This window comes from Ornithorhynchus anatinus, chromosome 13 (genome assembly GCF_004115215.2).
Source record: "Ornithorhynchus anatinus isolate Pmale09 chromosome 13, mOrnAna1.pri.v4, whole genome shotgun sequence".
Classification (NCBI taxonomy): domain Eukaryota; kingdom Metazoa; phylum Chordata; class Mammalia; order Monotremata; family Ornithorhynchidae; genus Ornithorhynchus; species Ornithorhynchus anatinus.
In genome coordinates this window covers 2,936,461-2,957,973 of record NC_041740.1, presented here as the reverse complement: position 1 = coordinate 2,957,973, position 21,513 = coordinate 2,936,461, and the positions used below count along the sequence as shown (strand labels likewise).

General features: G+C 60.0%; 1 protein-coding gene across 1 annotated transcript in view; it reads right to left on the bottom strand.

The window, feature by feature from the left end:
• Positions 1 to 1,703: 1,703 nt before the first annotated feature.
• SSPOP overlaps positions 1,704 to 21,513 on the bottom strand; it is a 57,925-nt gene continuing 38,115 nt past the window's right edge. Inside the window, 48 exon segments of the mRNA XM_039913972.1 lie at positions 1,704 to 1,847; positions 2,107 to 2,257; positions 3,543 to 3,673; positions 4,096 to 4,156; positions 4,509 to 4,604; positions 5,228 to 5,454; positions 5,656 to 5,823; positions 6,188 to 6,396; positions 6,519 to 6,637; positions 6,639 to 6,658; positions 7,037 to 7,153; positions 7,555 to 7,713; positions 8,524 to 8,817; positions 9,116 to 9,162; positions 9,332 to 9,372; positions 9,374 to 9,463; positions 9,863 to 9,993; positions 10,135 to 10,293; positions 10,631 to 10,993; positions 11,291 to 11,337; positions 11,591 to 11,743; positions 12,387 to 12,633; positions 12,786 to 12,917; positions 13,229 to 13,396; positions 13,959 to 14,043; positions 14,045 to 14,169; positions 14,979 to 15,122; positions 15,400 to 15,441; positions 15,875 to 16,110; positions 16,387 to 16,547; positions 16,839 to 17,002; positions 17,486 to 17,602; positions 17,605 to 17,659; positions 17,661 to 17,685; positions 18,332 to 18,428; positions 18,884 to 18,961; positions 18,964 to 19,006; positions 19,008 to 19,046; positions 19,048 to 19,085; positions 19,234 to 19,347; positions 19,350 to 19,376; positions 19,379 to 19,399; positions 20,606 to 20,651; positions 20,739 to 20,796; positions 20,881 to 21,014; positions 21,016 to 21,051; positions 21,389 to 21,408; positions 21,411 to 21,454. Coding sequence (XP_039769906.1) covers positions 1,825 to 1,847; positions 2,107 to 2,257; positions 3,543 to 3,673; positions 4,096 to 4,156; positions 4,509 to 4,604; positions 5,228 to 5,454; positions 5,656 to 5,823; positions 6,188 to 6,396; positions 6,519 to 6,637; positions 6,639 to 6,658; positions 7,037 to 7,153; positions 7,555 to 7,713; positions 8,524 to 8,817; positions 9,116 to 9,162; positions 9,332 to 9,372; positions 9,374 to 9,463; positions 9,863 to 9,993; positions 10,135 to 10,293; positions 10,631 to 10,993; positions 11,291 to 11,337; positions 11,591 to 11,743; positions 12,387 to 12,633; positions 12,786 to 12,917; positions 13,229 to 13,396; positions 13,959 to 14,043; positions 14,045 to 14,169; positions 14,979 to 15,122; positions 15,400 to 15,441; positions 15,875 to 16,110; positions 16,387 to 16,547; positions 16,839 to 17,002; positions 17,486 to 17,602; positions 17,605 to 17,659; positions 17,661 to 17,685; positions 18,332 to 18,428; positions 18,884 to 18,961; positions 18,964 to 19,006; positions 19,008 to 19,046; positions 19,048 to 19,085; positions 19,234 to 19,347; positions 19,350 to 19,376; positions 19,379 to 19,399; positions 20,606 to 20,651; positions 20,739 to 20,796; positions 20,881 to 21,014; positions 21,016 to 21,051; positions 21,389 to 21,408; positions 21,411 to 21,454 — 5,302 coding nt within the window. The 3' untranslated portion in view covers positions 1,704 to 1,824.

Sequence of the window (21,513 nt, the reverse complement as noted above, 5' to 3'; positions counted from 1 at the left end):
TTCAGTCAGTCAGTCGTTCATTCGTTCTTTCATTCATTCGTTCAATAATTCATACATTCATTCGTTCATTCATTCAGTCAGTCAGTCAGTCGTTCATTCATTCGTTCGTTCGTTCGTTCAATCATTCAGTCAGTCAGTCAGTCAGTCAGTCAGTCAGTCAGTCAGTCAGTCAGTCGTTCATTCGTTCAATCATTCATTCATTCGTTCATTCATTCGTTCACTCACTCACAACGCAGTGTAAAGAGCCCGGGTTTGGGAGTCAGAGGTCATGGGTTCGAATCCCGGCTCCGCCGCTTGTCAGCTGGGTGACTGTGGGCAAGTCACTTCACTTCTCTGGGCCTCAGTTCCCTCATCTGTAAAATGGGGATGAAGATTGTGAGCCTCACGTGGGGCAACCTGATGACCCTGTATCTCCCCCAGTGCTTAGAACAGTGCTCTGCACATAGGAAGCGCTCAACAAATACCAACATTGTTATTATTATTAAAATATATGCAAATAAGCACAGTGCTGAGGGGAGGGGGGAGGACCCCTTCACGCCCCCCTTCTTGCCCTTGCGCATGTGCATCGGTCGCTAGGCAACCCCTTCAGTTTTTTTTTAATTTTCCCCCGTCTCAATTGGCCGCGGGAAAGGAGCGTTCTGATTGGCTGGAGCGATTCCCTTTCCCCGCCCCCTCCGCGTGCTTGCGCATGGCCTCTTGTTACTAGGCAACGCCCTAGAACAACAGCCCGCTCTCCGGTTCTGTCGATCACCAGCATCGTTCATTCAATCGTATTGATTCATTCAGTCAGTCAGTCAATCGTATTTCTTGTGTGCTTACTTGGAATGTACAATTCGGCAACGGATAGAGACAATCCCTGACCCACGACGGGCTCGCACTCTAAAAGCATCGACAATGTATTTATTAATAATAATTATTATTATAGTATTTGTTAAGCGCTTACTATGCGCCAAGCACTGTTCTAAACGGCTGGGGTAGAAAAGGTAATCAGGTTGTCCCACGTGGGGCTCCCAGTCTTAATCCCCATTTGACAGATGAGGTCACTGAGGCACAGAGAAGTGAAGTGACTTGCCAAGGTCACACAGCAGACAAAAGGGGCGGAGCTGGGATTAGAACCCACGTCTTCCGATTCCCAAGCCTTTGCTCTTGCCTCTAGGCCATATTTATTGAGCGCTTACTCTGTGCAGAGCACTGTACTAAGCTCATGGGAGAGGACGATAGAACAGAGTTGGCAGTCACATTCCAATCCACAAGGAGCCTACACTCTAGCTTACAATACATTTAGTCAATAGTATGTACTGAACGCTTACTGTGGGCAGAGCACTTCCCACAGCGCCATCCTAGCCATTCTTTTATGGCATTTTTTAAGCGCTCACTACATGCCGAGCACTGTACTAAGTGCTGAGGTAGGTACAAGTTAATCAGGTTGGATAAAGTCCCTGTCCCAGAGAGGGCTCACAGTCTTCATCCCCATTTGACAGATGAGGTAATAGAGGCACAGAAAAGTGAATTGATTTGCCCAAGGTCCCACAGCAGACAAGTGGCCGAGCCGGAATCAGAACCCAGGTCCTTCAGACGCCCAGGCCCGTGTTCACACCCCCCGGGTCAGCCCACCTGTCCCCCGTTTCCTCACCCAGCACCCCCAGACCCTCTTTCCAGCGCCCCGGACAAAGAGGCTGGACACAGAGCGTTAGGCAAGTTGCTTTATTGAGGAACGAACCGCTGAACCCAACGTTCAGCACATTCCCTTGACACCCGCCCCCCTCAGCCTCCTGGGTGGTGATGGCGGGGGATCCCGGGGTGGGGAACAGGGGGCGACAGGGCTTAGCGTTTGGAGAAGTCTCCTCCTGTGAATGAGATGAGACAGAAGAGATAGTTTGGGGAGAGGAGGGGGGTGACCCGGGTCCCTGGAGGGGCGGGGAGACCCCTGGAGCCCCGTGCCCAGTGCTCGGGCCTGCCCCTTCTACCCACGCTCACCCTGGCACAGTTCAGAGGGCCCAGCCCCCTCCATCCTTTCCCTGCCCTTCACTTGTCCTCCTTGCCCCCCGTCCCCCACAATACCAGCCCTTCGGGCCCCTCCCTCGCCCCGACCCTGGCAGACTCTACCCTGGCAGGAGCTGCACTGGCAACTGTGGATGATGGGCAGCACGACGGGCTCGAGGTCACCCTCTGGGCATCGCAGGCTCAGGATGCGCACGGGGCTGTCGGGGTCCAGTTGATAGCTGCAGCAGCCGCACTCGCTCTGCAGGTACGGCTCCTGGTCGGGGAGGAGCGAGGGAGGAAAGTGGGAGGGATGGAGGGCAGAGGACAGTCGGCCCAAGCCCCACTGACCCCCAGGGGACTCTCCACCCATCCGCCAGTAATATTTACTGAGTGCCTACTATGTGCAGAGCACTACGCTAAGGGCTTGAGAGCACAGAGGAGTTTTTTTATGATATTTATTTAGCACTGACTACGTACGAGGCTCTGCTCTAAGCGCTGGGTTAGATACAAGGTAATCAAGTTGAACAGAATCTCCGTCCCACGGGGGGCTCACAGGCTTAATCCCCATTTTACAGATGAGGGAACTGAGGCACAGGGAAGTTAAGGGACTTGCCTAAGGTCACCCAGCAGGCAAGTGGTAAGTGCTCGTATCTTCCCCAGCATTTAGTACACTGCTTGGCGCAGAATAAGCATTTCGCAAATGCCACAGTTATTACTGTCGTTATTTCTCTAAATTAGCATGCACCTTTAAATGTCCCAGTTGGGAATAGTGCATTCATTATCACAGCAAAGGCTGAATCATTTTTACACACACACACACACACACACACGCTCTCACACACGCTCTCACACACGCTCTCACACACACACACATACACACACATAAAGCCTAGCAGTGCTCGTCGCCCTAAAAGAAGGATTTTAGTGACCATCAACATCCTCTAGGCAGGACTGTTGACATTCGGGCTGACCTCATCAAACAGTCAGTCAATCAGTCATATTTACTGAGCGCTTCCTCTGTGTAGAGCACTGTTCTAAGCACTTGGGAGGGTACAATGCAATAGAGTCGGTAGACATGTTCTCTGCCCACAGCGAGCTCACAGTCTAGAGAGGGAAACAGACGTGAATATAAATCAATAAATGATGGATGTGGATATAATAGCTATGGGGTTGAGGGTGGGGTGAATAAAGGGGGCAGATCTAAAGGCAAGGGTAACACAGATGTGTCTTCAAAAAGACTTTGAAGGTGGGGAGAGAGATGGTCTGTTGGATATGAAAGGGGATCAGTCGGTCAATCGTATTTACTGAGCGCTTACGATTTGCAGAGCACTGTATTAAATGCTTGGAAGACTACAATACAACAATAAACAGACACATTCCTTGCCCACAGATAGTTTACAGTCAGAGGGAAGGCATTGCAGGCCAGAGGCAGGATGTAGGCGAGAGGTCGGCAGCGAGAAGGACGATATAATGCCCCCAGATGGACACCTCCATCTGTGGGATCGGGTTGGCGTCCTCTGTGCCCCTTCCCCCGTGCCCTCAGGAGACCCGTCATTCACCTCCGGGATGACGTTAGTGCGAGATGGGCAGTGCCCGCTGCAGTAGCTCACCTCCACCCCTTCCAGGTGGCAGCTGCCCTTGGTGATATTGCGCAGCTCGGTGAGATGCCGGCAGGAGGATGACGGCTCTTCTGCCAAGGGAAGAGGGGGCATGGGTGAGGGCCAGGGGCTTGGTCGGGGAGGGAGGAGAGGTGGGCGGAGGGATTGTCTCAACCTGCGCCCTGTCCTCGTAGTCTTTGTATAGACTAGAAGACTGAAGGCCACATGGAGGTACTGGGCCCAGCTGAGGGACGAGGCAAATGGGCTCGCTCAGCCCTGGCACAGGGTGCCAGGGACACCAACGTGGCCTCCGGGGTAGATGGAAGAATGGAGCCCTAAGTGGTGGCCAAGGGTGAGGGGGAAAGAGTCAGGGCCAAAAGAAGGGCAGAGGTGGAGAGAGGGCAGAGGTGAAGGGAGGGCAGAGGCAGAGGGAGGGCAGAGCTGGAGAAGGGGGCGAAGGAAGTTGGAGGGATGAAGGGGAAGAGAAAAGGTGCCCGGGGTGCCCAGGCCATACCCTGAACCTCCTGGCGACACACAGGACAGCAGTTCCCAGGCTCCCATACTTTAACTTCTCCCTGTTGGGGACAAGAGGATCAGAAGACATGGGGACAAGGGTGACCTGAAAACCAGAGGACAGGGGCCGGGGGAACAAGGGACACGGGAACCGGGGAATAGAGAACACAGCAGCAGGGACGCCATCCCCCTCCCCCCTTTAGGGCACGGAGTCGGGGGCGAAAATGAAATCTGGGCACATGAGGGGAGGACACTGAGACCAATTTGGACCTCAGCTGGGCAGAGGGAGGGAGGCAGGAGGAGGATCCCGATTCGGGATGGGGAAGGGGTGACGGTGCCCAGGGCCGGCCCAGTTGTGGATGGCATCAGTTGGCAGACCCCGGACTAGCTGAGGGGACGATGAGGAGAGGTTACCTGGGCACAGGTGAGGGAAGAGCAGTCCCGACTACAGAGGCTCCTCCCGTTGAGGCAGCGACAGGTCTCGCAGGCATCCTGCCACTCGGAGCCCGGCTAGGGGAGAGTGAGGGTGAAGCCCCCTCCCACCCTGCCTGCCCCCCACTCCCGGCAAGAATCCTCGGGGTCAGTAGCCGGAGTGAGGGGGTGGTACAGGGAGGCTGGGGTCAGAGGACAAGGGGGAGGATGCGAGGGAGCAGGGCTGAGACAGGACCTTATATAGCTGAGAATCCTCATAGCCCAGCTGGCTGACCCCCTGATCTATCCCCCCTGATCTGATGATGATGATGATGGTATCTGTTAAGCACTTATGTGTCAAGCACTGTTCTAAGCACTGGGGTAGATAATAATGTTGGTATTTGTTAGATACAAGCTAATTAGATACAAGCTAATCAGGTTGGACACAGTCCCTGTCCCACATGGGGCTTATAGTCTTAATCCCCATTTCCCAGATGAGGTAACTGAGGCACAAAGAAGTGAAATGACTTGACTTGTCCAAGGTTACCCAGCAGACAAGTGGAGGAGCTGAGATTAGAACCCAGGTCATTCCGACTCCCAGGCCCCTACTCCATCCACTAGGTCATGATTTCGGATCCCTACCTCTGAGGGTTCGGGGGAGGACTGGGAAAAGTTGGGCAGGGGTGGGAGCTCAGGAGAGCAGGGCCAGGACAGTGCCTCACCGCGTAGAAAAGCCCAAGATGTTGGCACTCGCAGTGGGCAGCGGTGACACAAGCCCCCGAGCCCCCCAGGCTTCGGTAGTGCCCGGCCTGGCACACACAGCCCGGGATCTGTCTCAGGCTGCAGTTTCCTTGTGGAGGTTTTTCTGCATACACCTCTGGGCAAGTCCGTTCACACGGGATGGGCTCCCCGGGCCCTGCCCGCTGCCAGCGCTCCCCTGGAGGGCAGCCTGTCAGAAACGCCCCCACCCAAAAGACCCCAGAGCTGAGACAGGCTGCAGTGGTTGAGGGGTGGAGGGGCACTGCCCGGAGGCAGAGTCCCCCAGGTTTCCACACCCAGCCGGAGCCCTGGAATTCCTAGCTCCACCAGTCGCCCCTGCCCTTCCTGCCACACAGTGGCTGCCTCCCAGGCCCTCTTCCCCCCATCTCACCACAGTCAGGAAGCTGGCATGGCTGCTGGCGCTGGGCGGGGCCCCTGCACTCGGTGCCCGGGACGGGGCCGAGGGGCACAGTGCTCCGGTGGGCAGTGAGGATGCCCTCGCCACAGCTCACAGAGCAGCTGGACCAGGGCGTCCACGGCCCCCAGACGCAGGGCTCACCTGAGGAGGTGGGGGAGATTGGGGGGGGGGTGCCCCGGGCCCCAACCCCATCGCCTCTAAGCCCCTCCGCCCCAGGTTCATTCATTCAGTCATATTTACCGAGCGCTTACTACGTGCAGAGCAGTGTACTAAGCTCTTGGGAGAGCACGATATAACAATATAAGACACATTCCCTGCCCGCAATGAGTTTACAGTCTAGAGGACAGACAGTAATAATAGAAATCAATAAATGATGGATAAGGACGTAAGTGCTGTAGGGCCGAGGGAGGGGTGGATATAGGGGGCAAATCCAAGTGTAGAATCCAGGGGTCACCGGAGGCTGGGCTCCTCTGGGGCAGCCCCTCTCCCCTTCCCCCCACCGGGCACTCACCTGGGCAGGGCTGGGGATTGCAGGTCTGTAGCTGCTGTAGGTCCCCGGGCTGGCACGGTGCCCCCTGGGTGCCCTCCAGGCAATCCCGGTGCCTCTCTGCCGTCCCTCCCCCGCAAGAGGACGAACAGTCGCTCCAGCTGGACCACGGGCCGAAGACCGGGCACCCGTGGGGCGGGCACGCCAGGGACCCGTTGGCACAGGTGCTGCAGGCACCCAAGTCGGGGATCAGGCGGCTAGTTCCGGCTCCCTCGCCTGCCCTCTCTCCCCCTCTCCCCCCCACCCCGGGGTGCCCCCCCGCCCCTCCCCGTGGCCCCCAGGATCTGACCAGTTGTGGCAGTGCAACTTCAAGGTCTCCCCCGGGAGCAGCTCGTGGCTGGCGTTGGGGCCGGGAAGGCCGCAGCGGCAGGAAGAGATGGGCACACACTGTCCGTCTTGCAGGAGCTGGTCCTGGGGGGCAGCGGCAACCTGGGCAGAGGGGGGAGGGGGGAGAAAAGGAGAACAGACAGTCCACTCCTCTCCCCCACCTTTGAAACCCCCCTAAAATTATATATTATAAATTACTTATTCATATTAATGTCCGTCCTCCCCTCTGGACCAGAAGCTCTTTTTGGGCAGGGAGTGTGTCTACCGACTCTGTTTTATCGTCCTCCTCCCAGCGCTTAGTACAGTGCTCTGCACACAGTAAATGCTGAATAATACCAGTGATTGATCAGACACGGGGAGGAGGGGGTTGACCCCAGAAAGTCGGAGCGAGGCCTTGGCAAGAGGAATCCTGGATTAAGCGGGGGTGGGAAATAGGGGTCTCAAGTGGGGTCTCCCGGGGGCCGACCGACTGGGGAGTACCTGGGCGGCAGGGACCCTGCAGGCACTGCACTCGGGGCCAGAGGTCGGCGCAGCTGCGAGGGCACCGGTTGGCACAGTCCGCAGCGGGCACCGTGCCCCGAGCCTCACAGCTCTCCCCTGGGGACATGGTGGGTGGGACGGGTGGGAGGGTGAGGACAGCACGTGGAGGGAGGACCGTCGGCTCCCTGAAGGCAGGGATCGAGCCTTCCAAGGTATAGCATTGTCCTTGCCCAGACTCTTACTCCAGTGCTCTGCACACAGTAAACACTCGCTTGATACCATTCGTCGACTGAGGACATGGGCTGGGGGATACTCCAGGCGGGCGCCAGCCCCCTCCCCGACCAATCCAAGGCTTTGAGATGGGAAACAGCCCCCACTCCCAACTCTGGTCCGTCCGCGGGGCTGCAGGCCCCGGACCCCTCCATGGCCCTCTCCCGAGGGCCCCTCTGCCATCCCTCACCAACCCACTCCAGCCCTTCCACTGTTGAAAGACGGGGAGGCTGGGAAAGCGGCATTACCTGGGCAAGGGGCCACGTTACAGCTCTGGGTCTGGGCCCAGGCCCCCTGGCAGTGCCCTGCTGCCCGGCCCCCCGCTTCTCCCCAGCGCAGCCGGAATCCACCACCACAGGGCGCTCGACAAGGGCCCCAGGGCGACCAGGTGCCCCACTGGCACAGGTCTGAAGGCGGGGGGAGAAGGGAGGTCAGTACCCACCCGCCAGACCCAACTCCGAGGGTCCCTCTCCTCCCCTCAGGGCCCTCCCAGCTCTGTGCAATGCATTCTGGGGAGGGGTAGGCATGGCAAGATAATAATAATAATTATAGTCCTCGCTGGTATTTATTACTATGTACCAAGTACTGTATTAAGCGCTGGGGTGGATACAAGCAAATTGGGTTGGGCACAGTCACTGTCCACGTGGGGCTCACAATCTTAATCCTCATTTTACTGCTCAAGGGACAGAGTAGCGAAGTGACTTGTCCAAAGTCTTTCAGCAGACGTGGTGGAGCCGGGATTACAACCCAGGCCCTCTGACTCCCGGGCCCATTTTCCATTAGGCCGTGCTGCTTCTCCAGCCGATCCTTCACCCCAACCTTCACAGGAGGGTAGAGATGAAGGGTCCTAGACTTTAGCCCTACAAACAGGGGTGGATTTCCCCCCACCCCAGTCCCTGCTCTGGACTGTAAACTCATTATGGGCAGGGAATGTCTGTTATATTGTTATACTGTACTCTCCCAAACGCTTAGTAAAGCACTCTGCATGTAGTAAGTGCTCAATAAATATCAGATCTGGAACCCCGGAACCTGCTTCTCTCCCCCCCAGCCAACCAGAGGCCCGCCGGGCCCCGGGCCCTCTTTCCAATCCTCTAGAATGTAAGTTCATTGTGGGCGGGAATCTGCCTGTTAATTGTTATATCGTGCTCTCCCAAGTGCTTAGTACAGTGCTCGGAACACAGTGAGCACTCAAGAAATACGACTGAATGAATAAATACCCTGGCAGGCGAGAGGGTCAGGGCAGAGACGCTGCTGGCTGAGGGGGGTGGCACAAAGGTCGGGGGGACCGCCCCAGGGCAGGCCAGTCTCTGGGTCCAGGCAGAGGCAGTACCGGTGCTGCTCGGAGGCCAGTGGGGTTGGGGGTGCTCGCAGGGCACCAGGCACGGTTCCCTCCGTGGGCCGGAGGCTCCGCAGGGCCAGGGCCGCCGCCTGAGACGAAGGGCCCAGAGCGGAGAGGGGCAGGCAGGGCCCGCAGGGAGACCATTCGGACCAGCCGCTCAGGGGCAGGAGACCTGGAGAGAGGGGGCGGGCATGGATGGGAGACCCCTGCCCGCTCCGCCGGGGCAAGGACCACCCCCCACCCCCTCTCCGTAGCGGTGACCCAGCCCGGCGGAACTGGGGAATAGGAGGAGGCAGGGATGTGGGGGTGGGAGAGGTCGGAGAGGGGCAAGACCCAGAACAGGGCAGGTGGAAGACAGTGTGAGGGTGAAGAAGAGAGGAGGGGCGGGAGTGGGGGGCTCTGGGGGTCCCCCAGGTCGAGGTGGGGAGAGCGCTCTGGGGGCTGCGACCCCCAGGGGAGCAGGGCAGTACCGTGGCGGCTGTCGCTGGTGCACTGCAGCACTCCCTCCTGGCACACACTGAAAAGAGGGCACCATCAAGGGCAGCCTGGCACCTCGGGGCCTTCCCACCCTCCTCGGCCCTGTGCCCTCGCCCCTCCGCTCCGCATCCCCCGCACGGCGGGGTCCACAGTCCCCTCCGGACCTTTTGCTGCCTGGGCCCCCCAGTAGCCCCCTCCCTGACTCTCACCATTTTTTGCAGCCCAGAGTCAGAGAGCCCCCGGGGGGGCAGGGCCTGGGGCTCCCCAACTCCGTCCTGGGGCTGGTGGAGGCAGTTGCACTGCGACGGGGGGACGCAGCCGCCTGCCTGTTCCAGCAGACCCTGAGGGGAGGGGCACCGAGTCAGTCCGTGTCAGTCAATCGTATTTACTGAGCGCTTACTGTGTGCCGAGCACCGTACTGAGCGTTTGGGAGAGGACAATAGGACCATAGAACAGACACATTCCCTGACCACAACGAGCCTACAGTCTAGAGGGAGAGACGGACATTAAGAGGAATAAATAAATTATAGATATGGACATAAATGTTGTGGGGCTGGGAGGGGTGAATAAAGGGAGCAAGTCAGGGTGACGCAGAAGGGAGGGGAAGCCTGGAGGTTAAAGGGAGAAGGGGCAAGGAATCCACCCCCCAAACAGGCCCATCGGTCTCCAGCGTGACCCGGCCCCCATCCCCACCCAGTGACTTCCCTCCTCCCCGCCTTCACCCCCGCCTCTTGTGGCACCTGTGGGCAGAAGCAGCCAGGCTGGCACGGGAGCAGGTCCTGGCAGAGGCCCTGGCGCCAGTGGGTGGCACAGAGCCGATTGCAAGGGGAGCCGCAGGCCTGGAACTCAAACGGGGGAGCACAACTCTCCTCTGGGGGAGGGGAGGGGATGGTACTCCGAGGACAGGCCCGACTGGCTGCCCACCGCCGCTGCCCAGGCTCGGGGAGGGATACTGCATCCCACCCCCCAGGGCCACCCCCTCCCAGCTCCCTGGCTCATCCCGCCTCCTCACCGGAGCAGTTGCTGGGGGGGCAGGGGCGGAAGTGGCCGTCCAGGCGGGTGCAGGGGCCGCTCATCCCGGGCGCAGGGTTCTGGTGTCGGTAGCGCTGCTGGACCAGTACCCGACACGAGCAGCGCGTCCAGGGGCTCCAGCCCCCCCATACACACTCCTCTGGGGGGGGACACGAGGGGGTGGTGGGCTGAGCCAATGCCCCACTCCCTGCCCGACTGAAGAAATAGGGCAAGGAGCAGCCCGGTCCAGACCGGTCCAGTGCCTCTAGACTATAAACTCATCGTGGACAGGGAATGTGTCTGTTTATTGTTATATTGTCCTCTCCCAAGGGCTTAGTTCAGTGCTCCTCACACAGTAAGTGCTCAATAAATATGGTTGAATGAATGAAAGCGAGAGGTGGGGAGGAGAGGGGACAACCTCAAGGCAGCGCCAAGCCCTGGAGCCACCAGTGAGGGACGGCGTGGGGTCGGGACGGGGCTGGGCGATGGTGGCTCACCTTGGCAGGGCCCCAGAAAGCAGGCCCGGGTGTCCTGGCCGGCCACGGTGCCGTTGCAGGGGGTTCCTGGGTCAGCGGGGTCGGCGGGGCCGGGAGAAGGGCATGGGCAGGATCCAGGCCGGGCGGCGAGGCCGGTGCCACAGCTACGGGAGCAGGGCTCCCAGGCCCCCCAGGAACACTCCCCGGGCATCTCTGGGCAGGGCTGGTGCCCGCAGGGCTGGGCCTGGGTTTCGGGGCCAGGGCAGGGAGCGCCCCCGTGGCGAGGGGCTGGGGCGATGCAGGCCCGGGTGCGGATCTGCTCCCCGCCCCCGCAGGAGACGGGGCAGTCTGACCAGGGGGACCAGGGCGTCCAGCCCCCGGGCACTGAGGGCACAGAGAGGGGAGAAGGGGGTGGAGAGGGTGGGCATGGATCAGTGAGTCAGGGTAAAGAGAAAGGCAGGAGGGGGAGGACCAGTCCGGCCAGAGCCCACCCAAGCCTTGCCCAGTGGGGAAGGGGAGTGGGGAGAGGCCTGGTGGGCTGGGGGAACTAAGGGGTACTAAGCAAATTCTTAGTACAGTGCTTGGCACACAGTAAGCGCTCAGTAAATACGATTAAATGAATGACTGAAAGGGCAGCAGCAGAGGACCGCAAGGGAGGAACTGGGGTTTGGGGAGTCCGACCTGCGCAGTCGATGTCCTGGCAGGAGATGCCCTCAGGGGTGCAGGAGCTGGTGGCAGAGGCCGGGAAGGGAGGGGGAACCCCAGACTCCGCGTCACGGGGAGCCCCAGATCCCATCTTCCCCGCGAGGAAAGGGATGGGGCCAGGGGCATCTGGGTGGCAGAGAGGCCAGCCCCTGGCAACCCAACATTCAGGCGGCTCCAACCCCCCGGGCACTGCCCGCCCCCCAGTCAGGCCAGCACCCCCCCCCAACATCTCCGCTGGCATGGAGTCCAGCCCTCCTGTGGGCCCCAGGCACTGACCATTGCTGACACTCATCCTGAAGCCAGCTGTCCCCCAGCACCCTGTGGTGAGCCCCCTGTGGGCACAGCGGTGGGCAGGGGGGCTGCGGGCAGGGCCGGGTCTGGGACTGCTCCTGCCGACACTCTGGGGCCCACGAGCCGGACGTAGATGACCTGGGCAGGGGCCAGAGGGGACGGGTGGGAGTTCCGGGGGGTCGGGGGCGGGAGCCGGGTGGGTCTCTCAAACAAACGCGGCATCCAGCATTGCAACAGACAATAACAGAGATTCCCCCTCCTGCTGGCAGACCCTCAACCCCCCCCCCCCCGCAGTCAACCGATCAATCACTCACTGGTATTTATTGAGCGCTTACTATATGCAGAGCGCCGTATTAAGTGCTTGGCAGAGTACAATATAGCAGAGTTGGTAGTCACGTTCCCTGCCCACGAGGAGCTCACAGTCTAGAGGAATGAGTTGCAGGAGACCCCTAGGACGAGCTAAGAGTGAGAGGGGTCTGCCACTTGACTGCTGTGGGACCTTGGGCAAATCATTTCACTTCTCTATGCCTCATTTACCTCGTCTGTAAAACGGGGATTAAGACAGCGAGCCCCATGTGGGACAGGGGCCGTATCCAAACTGATTTGCTTGTATTCCCTCCCGGCACTTAGTACAGTGACTAGTACGTAGTAAGCGCTTAACAAATATGATTATTATTATTATTATTCTCATTATTATTATTATTATGTGGAAAGAAGGTTAAAGGGTTGGGACAGCAGGAAAGGGGCCGGGGGAGGGAGGTCTCAGCTCGGGCACACTCACCGGAAACGGCTTTGCTGCCCATCGTGCCCACAGGAACTGCTGCAGGAGGCCCAGGTGGACCAGAGGCTCCAGCTGCAGTGGGCAGGGGCTGGGCAGGGCTGGGCACTGCAGGTCAGTCGTCCAGACTGGCAGGTGCAGTTGTTGCAGCCCTCCTGATGCTCGCTGCCCGGGGCCCAGCTGTGCCCATGGGCATCAGTGCACTCACAGTGCCCAACTGGCACACATACACCATCTTGTTCCAGAGAGCCTGAACGGGCAGGAGCAGTGGCGGTGAAGACCCCGTCTCGTCCCCCAGCTCAAAGCCCCCCGGGCATCTTTAAGGGAGTAAAAGTGGGGCCTGGGTAGGGGGTATTTCTCTCCCTCCTACCCTCGGGGCAGCGGCAACCAGCAGGCACCTACCCTCAGGGCAGCGGCAACCTGGTTTGCAGGGCTGCCCGTCCTGACACACAATGCCCTTCTGGAGATCCGAGCAGCGGCGTGGGCAGCGGTTGGCACAGTCCACAACCTCCATGCCTGGGGGACAGCCCTCCTCTAAGGGGACACAGAGGGGGGAGTGAGGGTCCCTAGGGTCTCCCCAAACTCCGGGGCTTAGCACCCCCAAACCCCTCTGGCTGCCCGTGATGGGGCACTGGGGAGTCTGGGAAGACACAGGAGGATTTAAATCCAGCTACCCAAACCTCCATTTCAACCCCTTCCACAACCCCTCTCCAGCCTCTCCTTTAACCTCTCTCTCACCCCCAGCCCCTTCCTCAAATTCTCACACGCACCCCGCCCTCCCTCAGGCCTTCCTTTTCTCCTTCTCTTCCCCTGAGTCCCTCCCCGGGTTCATCAGGGCTCCATACCACAGGGGGTGGGGTTGCAGAGACGGGCATGATGGTGGTCCCCGGGGCACGGAGCACCCCCGTCCTTGGGCGGGGGGCTGGAGCAGCTGCGGCTCCTCAGCGAGCGGCCCCCGCCGCAGCTCCGGTCGCACCAGGACCACGGGCTCCAGCGGGACCAGCTGCCCGGCACTGTGGACAGGAACCAGGGCAGCGAGGGTGAACGAGAGTCCAGGAGGCCCAGGACCAGTGGGGGGAACTGTCATCCCACCAGCCCTTACCCAAAGGAGAGGGATTCTGCTCAGTGCCCGGGGCGGGTGCCCAGTTAGAGGGCAGCGTTCAAAGCCTTACTGAAGGCCCATCTCCTCCAAGAGGCCTTCCCTGACTCAGCCCTTCTTTCCTCTTCTCCCACTGCCTTCTGTGTCCCACTGACTCACTCCCTTTATTCATCCCCCTCCCACCCCCACAGCACTAATGTCCATATGTGTCATTTATTTACTTATATTAATGCCTGTCTCCCCCTCTAGACTGTATGCTCATCGTGGATGGGGATTGTGTCTGTTTATTGTTATAGCGTACTCTCCCAAGCTCTTAGTACACTGTTCTACACACCGTTAATACCATTAAATGAATGCGTCCACCCCAAGGGCTGGAGGAGAGACAGGGGAGCCCGGCTGAGGGTGGTCGGGGCCGCGGGTCATCCCCTGCCGGGTCCCCTCTTTCTCCACGTCCACCTCCCAAGGGGCACACTCACCCGGGCACGCCCGCAGGTTGCAGAAGTGGCGCTCCTTGTAGGCGGTGAGGATGTCCGGGCACCAGTACCCGCCGGGCCCCGGGGGGGTGGTAGGCCCGGAGGCGCCGTTGTTGGCCCACCCCGCAGCTGCGGGAGCAGGGGGTCCACGGCCCCCAGGTCGTCCATGAGCAGTTCCCCCCGGAACAGCCCGGGCCCGGGCAAGGGGGCACCACTGGAGGGGCAGGGCGGACACAGAGGTGAGGCTCAGAAGGAGGGCAGATCTCTCCCCCATACATACCCTGCCCTCCACCACCCATTCCTGTCCATCAACCTCGACTTGCATCTCCCTTTGGGGACCCTCCAGAGGCAAGTCCTTGTCCTGAAGGATGAGGACAGGATCTGGGGCCCAGGGCAGGCTGGGACCCCATTCTGGACTACGCTATCGTCATCATTGGTGGGATTTAATCGATCCTAGTGCAGACCCTGGGTCAATTTCATATACTCTAGTGTGGCCTGGTTATGGCTGGAGTAGGGGCCAGAGATCAGGGCTCAAGGGAGGGTGATCTGGCCATTGCATGGTGGGAAGCAGCATGGCCTAATGGATAGAGCGTGGGCCTGGGAAGCAAAAGGACCTGGGTTCTAATCCCAGCTCCGCCACTTGTCTGCTGTGTGACTTTGGGCACGTCGCTTCATTTCTCTGGGCCTCAGTTCCCTCATCTGTTAAATGGGGATTAAGACTGTGAGCCCCAAGTGGGACAGCCTGATTACCTTGTATTCACCCCAGCACTTAGAACAATGCTTGGTACATAGTAAGCGCTTAACAAATACCATCATTATTTGTTTTATTCTTATTATTATTACCTTGTACCTACCCCAGCGCTTACAACCGTGCCTGGCCCATAGTAAAAGTTTATCATCTGCCCTTATTATTATTATCATTATTATTAATATTAAGTTGGATTCACCCTACCCCTGTGCCAACCTTTCCTGGCCCTCTCATGTCAGAGTTCAGGGGTCAAGGTTTATAGGTCAGGGTCATACCAGTGCATAGCGGGAGGTTGCAGGGCCGCTCCTGCCTGGTCTCCCCGGTGCAGTTGGCAGAGCAGAAGCGGATTCGGCTGCGCAGGGCGGGAAGCACGGGGTCTGTGCAGCTGCGGGAGCAGGGGGACCAAGGACCCCAACCATCTGGGGGACACAGAGTCCCAGGGAGGGAAGGGAGGGCAGACTGAGTGGAACTGGAGGGACAGTGCCCTTGGACCAATCTCAACCCGGGCTAAAAACCTCAGGGGGATGGGGTGGGCAAGGAGAGGGGGCCGGGACTGAGGAGGAGTCTGGGGACAGGGGGACTTCCAGTTAATCAATAAATCAATCAATGTCATTCATTGAGCGCTTGCTGGGTGAAGAGGACAATACAATAGAGTTAGTAGCATGATCCCTGCCCTTGAGGAGTTTAGAATTTTACCTGGGGAGTCGGTTATTGGCTCCAGAGTGGAGCCTGCGTCCCCTGGAGAGAGAAGAGAAGAGTCAGAGAGAGAAAGAAACCCAAGGACAGATAGATTAGATAGATTAGATAAGAAGGATATGGTAGATGAGATAGACAGGATAGATTAGATAGACTAGGTAGGTTTATAGATTGTTAGCAGGCTAGATAGAAAGACAGATAAATAGACAAGATAGATATATAGATAGACAGGCTGACAGATGAACAGATAAATAGATAGACAGAGACAAGTAGGTAGACTGGGAGGCAGACAGAAAGGTAGACAGACAGATAAGAAAGCTAGACCGACTGACAGAGAGAGGCACAGAGAGTCAAAGGGGCAAGGAGAGACTAAGATGCAGGCTGAGACAGGACTAGCCAGACAGACAGGCAAGCTGACAGACAAGGCCCAGTTTCCCGCCCCCTTCCCCTGACCTCCCCCGGCAGGCCCCCGCACCGGTGCAGTCTGGGCTCAGGCAGAACTGCAGGTCCTGGAGGGGCCCGGTGCAGTCCTCGCTGCCGTCGCCATCGCCGCCGTGGGCAGAGGTGGGGTGGGCGCAGTGCCGGGTGCGGGTGCGGGTTCCCAGCCCCCCGCAGGAGCGGGAGCAGGGACTCCACTGGCCCCAGGGGGAGAAGCCCTCGGCCCGGGGACAGTGGGCCCGGGAGCAGGTGACCTGTCCATGGGCACAGGAGCTGGGGAGGGGCGGAGGAGGAGGAGGGGAAATGGGCGGGGAGCAATCAGACTCAGAGGACCACGGTTCCGGGGGGGTGGGAGGACAGGGCCTAGTGGGTGGTGGGCATAGGGTAGGCTTGGAAGGCCTCAGACTGGCAGCGGGGAGATCACAGAGGGCCAAAGACAAGCAAACTCGAGGGTTCCCAGCTGCCCTTTCATCCCTCCACTTCCACCCACCCCCACAGTGGGCAGAGGCTCTTTTTGCCCCTCCCCCCGCCCAGCAAGCACCCCCTCACCAGTTACTGCAGCCATAGTGAAGGGTGTGTCCTGGGACCAGCTCATCCCCAGGGGCCAAGGGCTGCCCCTTCTCCCCAACCAAGGGAAGAGGGATCCCGGCATCTGGGCTGAGGGACCCCAGCTCCTGCAGTACAGATTCAGTCAGCACACAGGGACATTCCTGTGGGGGGGTGAGGAGGTATCAGCCTGGCAGGGCCCCACGGCCCCTGCCCCCCTCCTTGTGCTCAAAAGTCAGGGAGAAGGAGGGATTGGCTGGGGGCATATAAGAGCAGGACCAGGGTTGTGTTGCCCGAAAGTGAAGCCCACCCAGAGGCTCCTTGACTTTGGGGCAGGGAAGAAGGGGTCAGTCACACATGGAGCTCAGGCATTTTTGGCCCCAGGCCTGCAGTTAGAGACAGCAGAGTCCATCCAGGGCCAGGGGGAGGGAGGGAGGCTCGGGCACAGCACTCACTTGGACGCAGGCTGGGCCATGCTGGAAGGTGCCCGTCGGGCAGTGGCAGCCCTCCTCGCAGCCATCTGAGAAGCAGCCCAGCTGCTGGGTGATGTGGGCACAGGAGAAGGGGCAGCCCTCGCCCGGCTGGCACTCCCGGTACAGCCGTCCAGCTGGGCAGCCAGCTTCTGTAGGCCAACAGCCCCCCTCAGGGTCCGTTCACTGACCCCTTTGTCCACCCGGGCCCTCATCTGCCTCAGGGCCAGGCCTTCGGCCCATCTCAGTGACCTTTCGGGCCTATTTCAACCCACAGCACAGATGGACCCTTTCACCTGCGAGAGTCCCACAGTCCCTGAGAACTGTCTAGCTCAGTGCCATGTGGGCAGCTGGGTCAAACTCCCCCACCCCCCAACTGCTCCCAGGCCTCCTAAACCATCCTAGGCTGGCTGTGAGAACAGGCTCATGGAATGGGTTGCAGGATTTTCCGCTGATCCTTTCCCAATGCCTGGGGAATGTGGAGACAGATCCGCCACTCTTCAGAGCAAACGTGGCCAGGAATGGCAGAGCCAGGGGCAGGAACAGAGGCAAGGGTTAGGGCAGAGGCAGGAGCAGGGGCAGGGGCAGAAGAAGTCAAGGAGTCAAAAATCAGAAATCTGGGCCAGACTCACCTCTGCAGACTTGTGTGTGACAGGTGCGACTCTGGCGGGCAGGGCCGGCGCACGGGGGGCGGGCACAACCCCGGGAGCGCAGCTGCTCCCCGCCCCCGCAGGAGACACTGCACAGCCCCACGGGCCCCACGGGCCCCAGCCGCCAGGCCCTGGGCACCCGGGCACCACGTGGCACTTGCAGGAGGCCCGCCACACATGTGCTGAAACAGAGAACCAGGTGCATGGCTGCCAGGGACCCATCCCTGACCCCTTATCACATTTTCCAAACTGCCTTCTGGAGAAGGGGACCCAGGGCACTGTCCAGGGCTGGAGGGCACTGCCCAGGGAAACAGGTCTGGAGTTTCTCCCAGTCCTCTCCCTTCCATCTAGAGGTGGGGTGGACTCTCGCACCATTTGCCCTGTCGCATGACTCCCTCCCGGGTCATGCCTTATAATAATAATAATAATAATTGTGGTATATGTTAAGCGCTTATTATGTTGCCAGGCACTGTACTAAACGCCGGGGAGCATACAAGCAAATCGGGCTTGGACGCAGTCCCTGCTCCACATGGGACTCCCCAGTCTCAATTCTCATTTTACAGATGAGGTAACTGAGGCACAGAGAAGGGGAAGTGACTTGCTCAAGGCACAGAGAAGTCAAGCAGCAGAGCCAGGATTAGAATCTATGACCTGATGCCCAGGGCCCTTGCTCTTTCTACTTTGCCAGGCTGCCCCTTTCCCCTTCTGAGCCACATCCCGCTGCCCTTACTCCTTCTATGGCACCTCCCCCCACCCTTTCCCCCTTCTCAGGCACACACCCCTCTGGCCCCAACCCCTACATGGCCACACCCCTTCTTGGACACTCACCAGTTGTCACACGGTCCAGTCACGGTCTCCCCAGGTTCCACACTCTCCCAGGAACTGAACCTGCCCCCTGCCGTGCGACTCTCGTTCTCGGGGACCCCTGGAATTAGGGGGCATGGAGGCGGCACCATGGTCGACACGGCCCCCCAGTTCAACTCTCTCTCTCTCCAGGAGCCCAGCCCCAGGCTCTGCCTGGCACCAGCTACATAACTGCCTCCCGGCTCCGAGGGCTTCTTCCCCGGCCTCCCACCCCCATTACCTTTCCCTTCCTTCCCTCCACCCCCAGCTGGGATTTGGAGACCTGCCCTATCTTGTCTGAGCTTCCTCAGGGTCAGCGGGATCCAGAAGGGTGAGGCTGTGCCCCTTGACTGGCAGGGGCCGTGCCCAGGAGAGGAGCCGGGAGTCCTGGATCCCAGCCCTATTTCCCTCCCCCCAAGGCCATCAGCACTCAGCAGAGGGCATCGAGGCAGGGTGGAAGGGGCAGATTGAAGCGACAGGGAATTGGGGTGAGGGGCTGGGTGGGAACGGGATGGGGAGGGGGTCCGTTTTCCTGACCCATGGCTCCGGGCTGGTACTGGCAGCGACAGAGGGCAACGGGCACACAGGTCCCATCTTGAGTGAGTTGGCCAGGGGGCACCCGCAGGAAAACTGGCAGCCGGGCGGCCCCGGCTGGCACGTTGCTGCCCCTAGACAGGTCCTGGCAGGAGCGGGGGAGAGGGTTGCCCACAGGGGAGAGCCACCAGACCCCCTCCACAATCTAAGGGAGAGAGAGAGAAGAGAGGATGGAGGTCGCCCCCATGGACCCCAGACCCGGGGTGCCCTGGGCCCCAGCACCACTTCTCCAGGGACAGAGGGCCAGGCAGGTTGACTTTCATCGAAGGGGCAAGTGTCCCCATGGTCCTCACCTGGGCAATGGGTGTGTTGTCCTGGCAGGGGCGGCTCTGCCGATGCCCCACCGGGGCAGGGTCGGCCCCCTGGGCTGGCAGGTGGGTGGGCGCACGTCCTGGTCCGGGAGGCCCTCCGCCGCAGGCGTCGCAGGACCACGGCCCCAGGGGCTCCAGCCGCCATCCACTGGGTCCAGATCAGAGACGCCAGCATCAGAGTGGGAACCTTGGGCAAGAGTGACCCCCTCTCCCCAAGCACAGGGGACCCCAACACTGGTCATAAGGGGTACGGGAGAGTGAGGCACAAGCTGGGGGTGGTAGGGGAGGGCTGCCTTTATAACTGTAAGCTCCCTCTCTTAGACTGTAAACTCTCTGGGGCAGGGAATGTGTCTGTTTATTGTTTATATTGTACTCTCCCAAGCGCTTAGTATAATGCTTTGCACACGGTAAGCTCTCAATAAATACAATAGAATGAATGAATGAAAGGGAACGGGTCTACCAACTCTGTTTTGGTTAAGGTCATAGATATTCTCGCCCAGTCCAGTGGCCTTTATTCGGGTCAGTCAGTCGATCGTATTTATTCATCACTTACTGTGGCAGAGAGCACTTACTAAACGCTTGGAGAGGACAATGCGACAATTAAAGTGACACATTCATCCATCCCTAATCCCCCTTGACCTCTCAGCTGCCTTCAACACTGGACTTCTCCTGGAAACATCACCCAACCTCGGCTTCACGGACACAGCCATCTCCTGGTTCTCCTCCTTTCTCTCTGGGCCGCTAGCTTGTGAGCTCATTGTGGGCAGGGAAGTGTCTACCATCTCTTGTGATATTGTAATAGTGTACTCTCCCAAGCACTTAGCACATGCTCTGCACACAGCAAATAGATCGATCGATTAATTGAATTGAGGTGGAGAGATGGAAGGCAGGGAGGGGGAGTGGGGTGGTAGTGAAGACTCCAGGTGTGTGGGGAGGGGAGGGGGTCAGGCAGTGGACAGGTGGATCGTGACCATTGGAAGGCGACCATTTCACCTGGGCACAAGGTGGGGGAGGGGCAGTCCCTCCCTCTGGACCTGGGTGCCCTCCTCGTTCCCCATGCCCAGGCAGGGCACCCCTCCACGCCGAGGAGTGGGGCCAGGAACAGGCCCTGGAGCTGGGCACGACTCTCCCCACCGCACACGGCTGAGACAGGGCGTCCACCTCGGACCACGGGCACCAGCCCCCGGACACGTGTGTGGGGCAAAACAGGCAGGAGGGGGCATTAGAGCAGAGGGCAGAGACAGGGGCATGAGACATCCTGCTCTGAAGCTCCCTGTTTGCCCGCTCTCCGCCCCCTCCTTCAGAAGCCCGACCCCACCCTCCTCCCCGCCCCTGCTACCAGCCGGGCACTCACCGGGGCAGGCCAGGTTGTGCAGTTCAGCTTTCCCTCCCGGCAGATGCTGCGGGGAAGGAGAGGGGGACAAGAAGGGGGTCTGGGGGGGGGGCACTCCCTCAGCCCCCACCCCAGGGCCCCCACCGATTCCAACCCCTTCCCCTGCGAGAGGCGACTTCAGCGTCCAGCTGCCGTTCTTTGCTCCCAGGAGCCTGGACAGTGGAGGCCCATGGAGTACCCCCTCCCCTAATTCCCACCGGCTTCCACCCCAGCTCCGTCCCGTCCCCGAGGCTGACCAGTGTTGCAGCCGTCCGGCCGGTTCCAGCCTGGCGCCCGGAGGATGCCTCTCCCCGGTCAGCAGTCCCAGCAGGTTGCAGGTGGCTGGCTCCACGCAGCTTGAAGTCCGCCCACGCTCAAGACCAGCCCGTGGCGCAGTAGCAACCCGGCTGGCAGTGGGGCTCGCAATGCTGGGACCCGGAGACCCAGGTCAGCTGGGGGGGGCAGGGGCGCAGAGGGGGCCTTGGGGGTGGGGAGGGACCCAGGCAGCCGGGGGATCTAATTCAACTAGGGGTATGGGAGGCCGGCCCAGGGGCAGCATGGCACAAGTGTTGGGGGCACCAGTAAGGGCCCTAGGATTCGGCAGGGGGGGACAGCCAAGGGGCCCACCTACCAGAGCCGGGGAAGCTGGTGAGTCGAGGTCGGCCGGGGCCTAGGAGAGGGTGTGGCAGAGGGCCGGGCCTGACCGAAGAGGTCCGACAGGGGAGGCTTAGGGTGTCCCCAAAGGTGGACCCCAGACTGACTCACCGTGAGGTCATCGCAGGAACGGGGCAAGGCGGGCCGCAGGGGCTGAACTCGGAGCCGGGGATGGCGCTGCCAGTTGACCGCTGTGGGGGTGAGGCAGGGGCGGGACCGGGCGTCTGGGCGGCAGC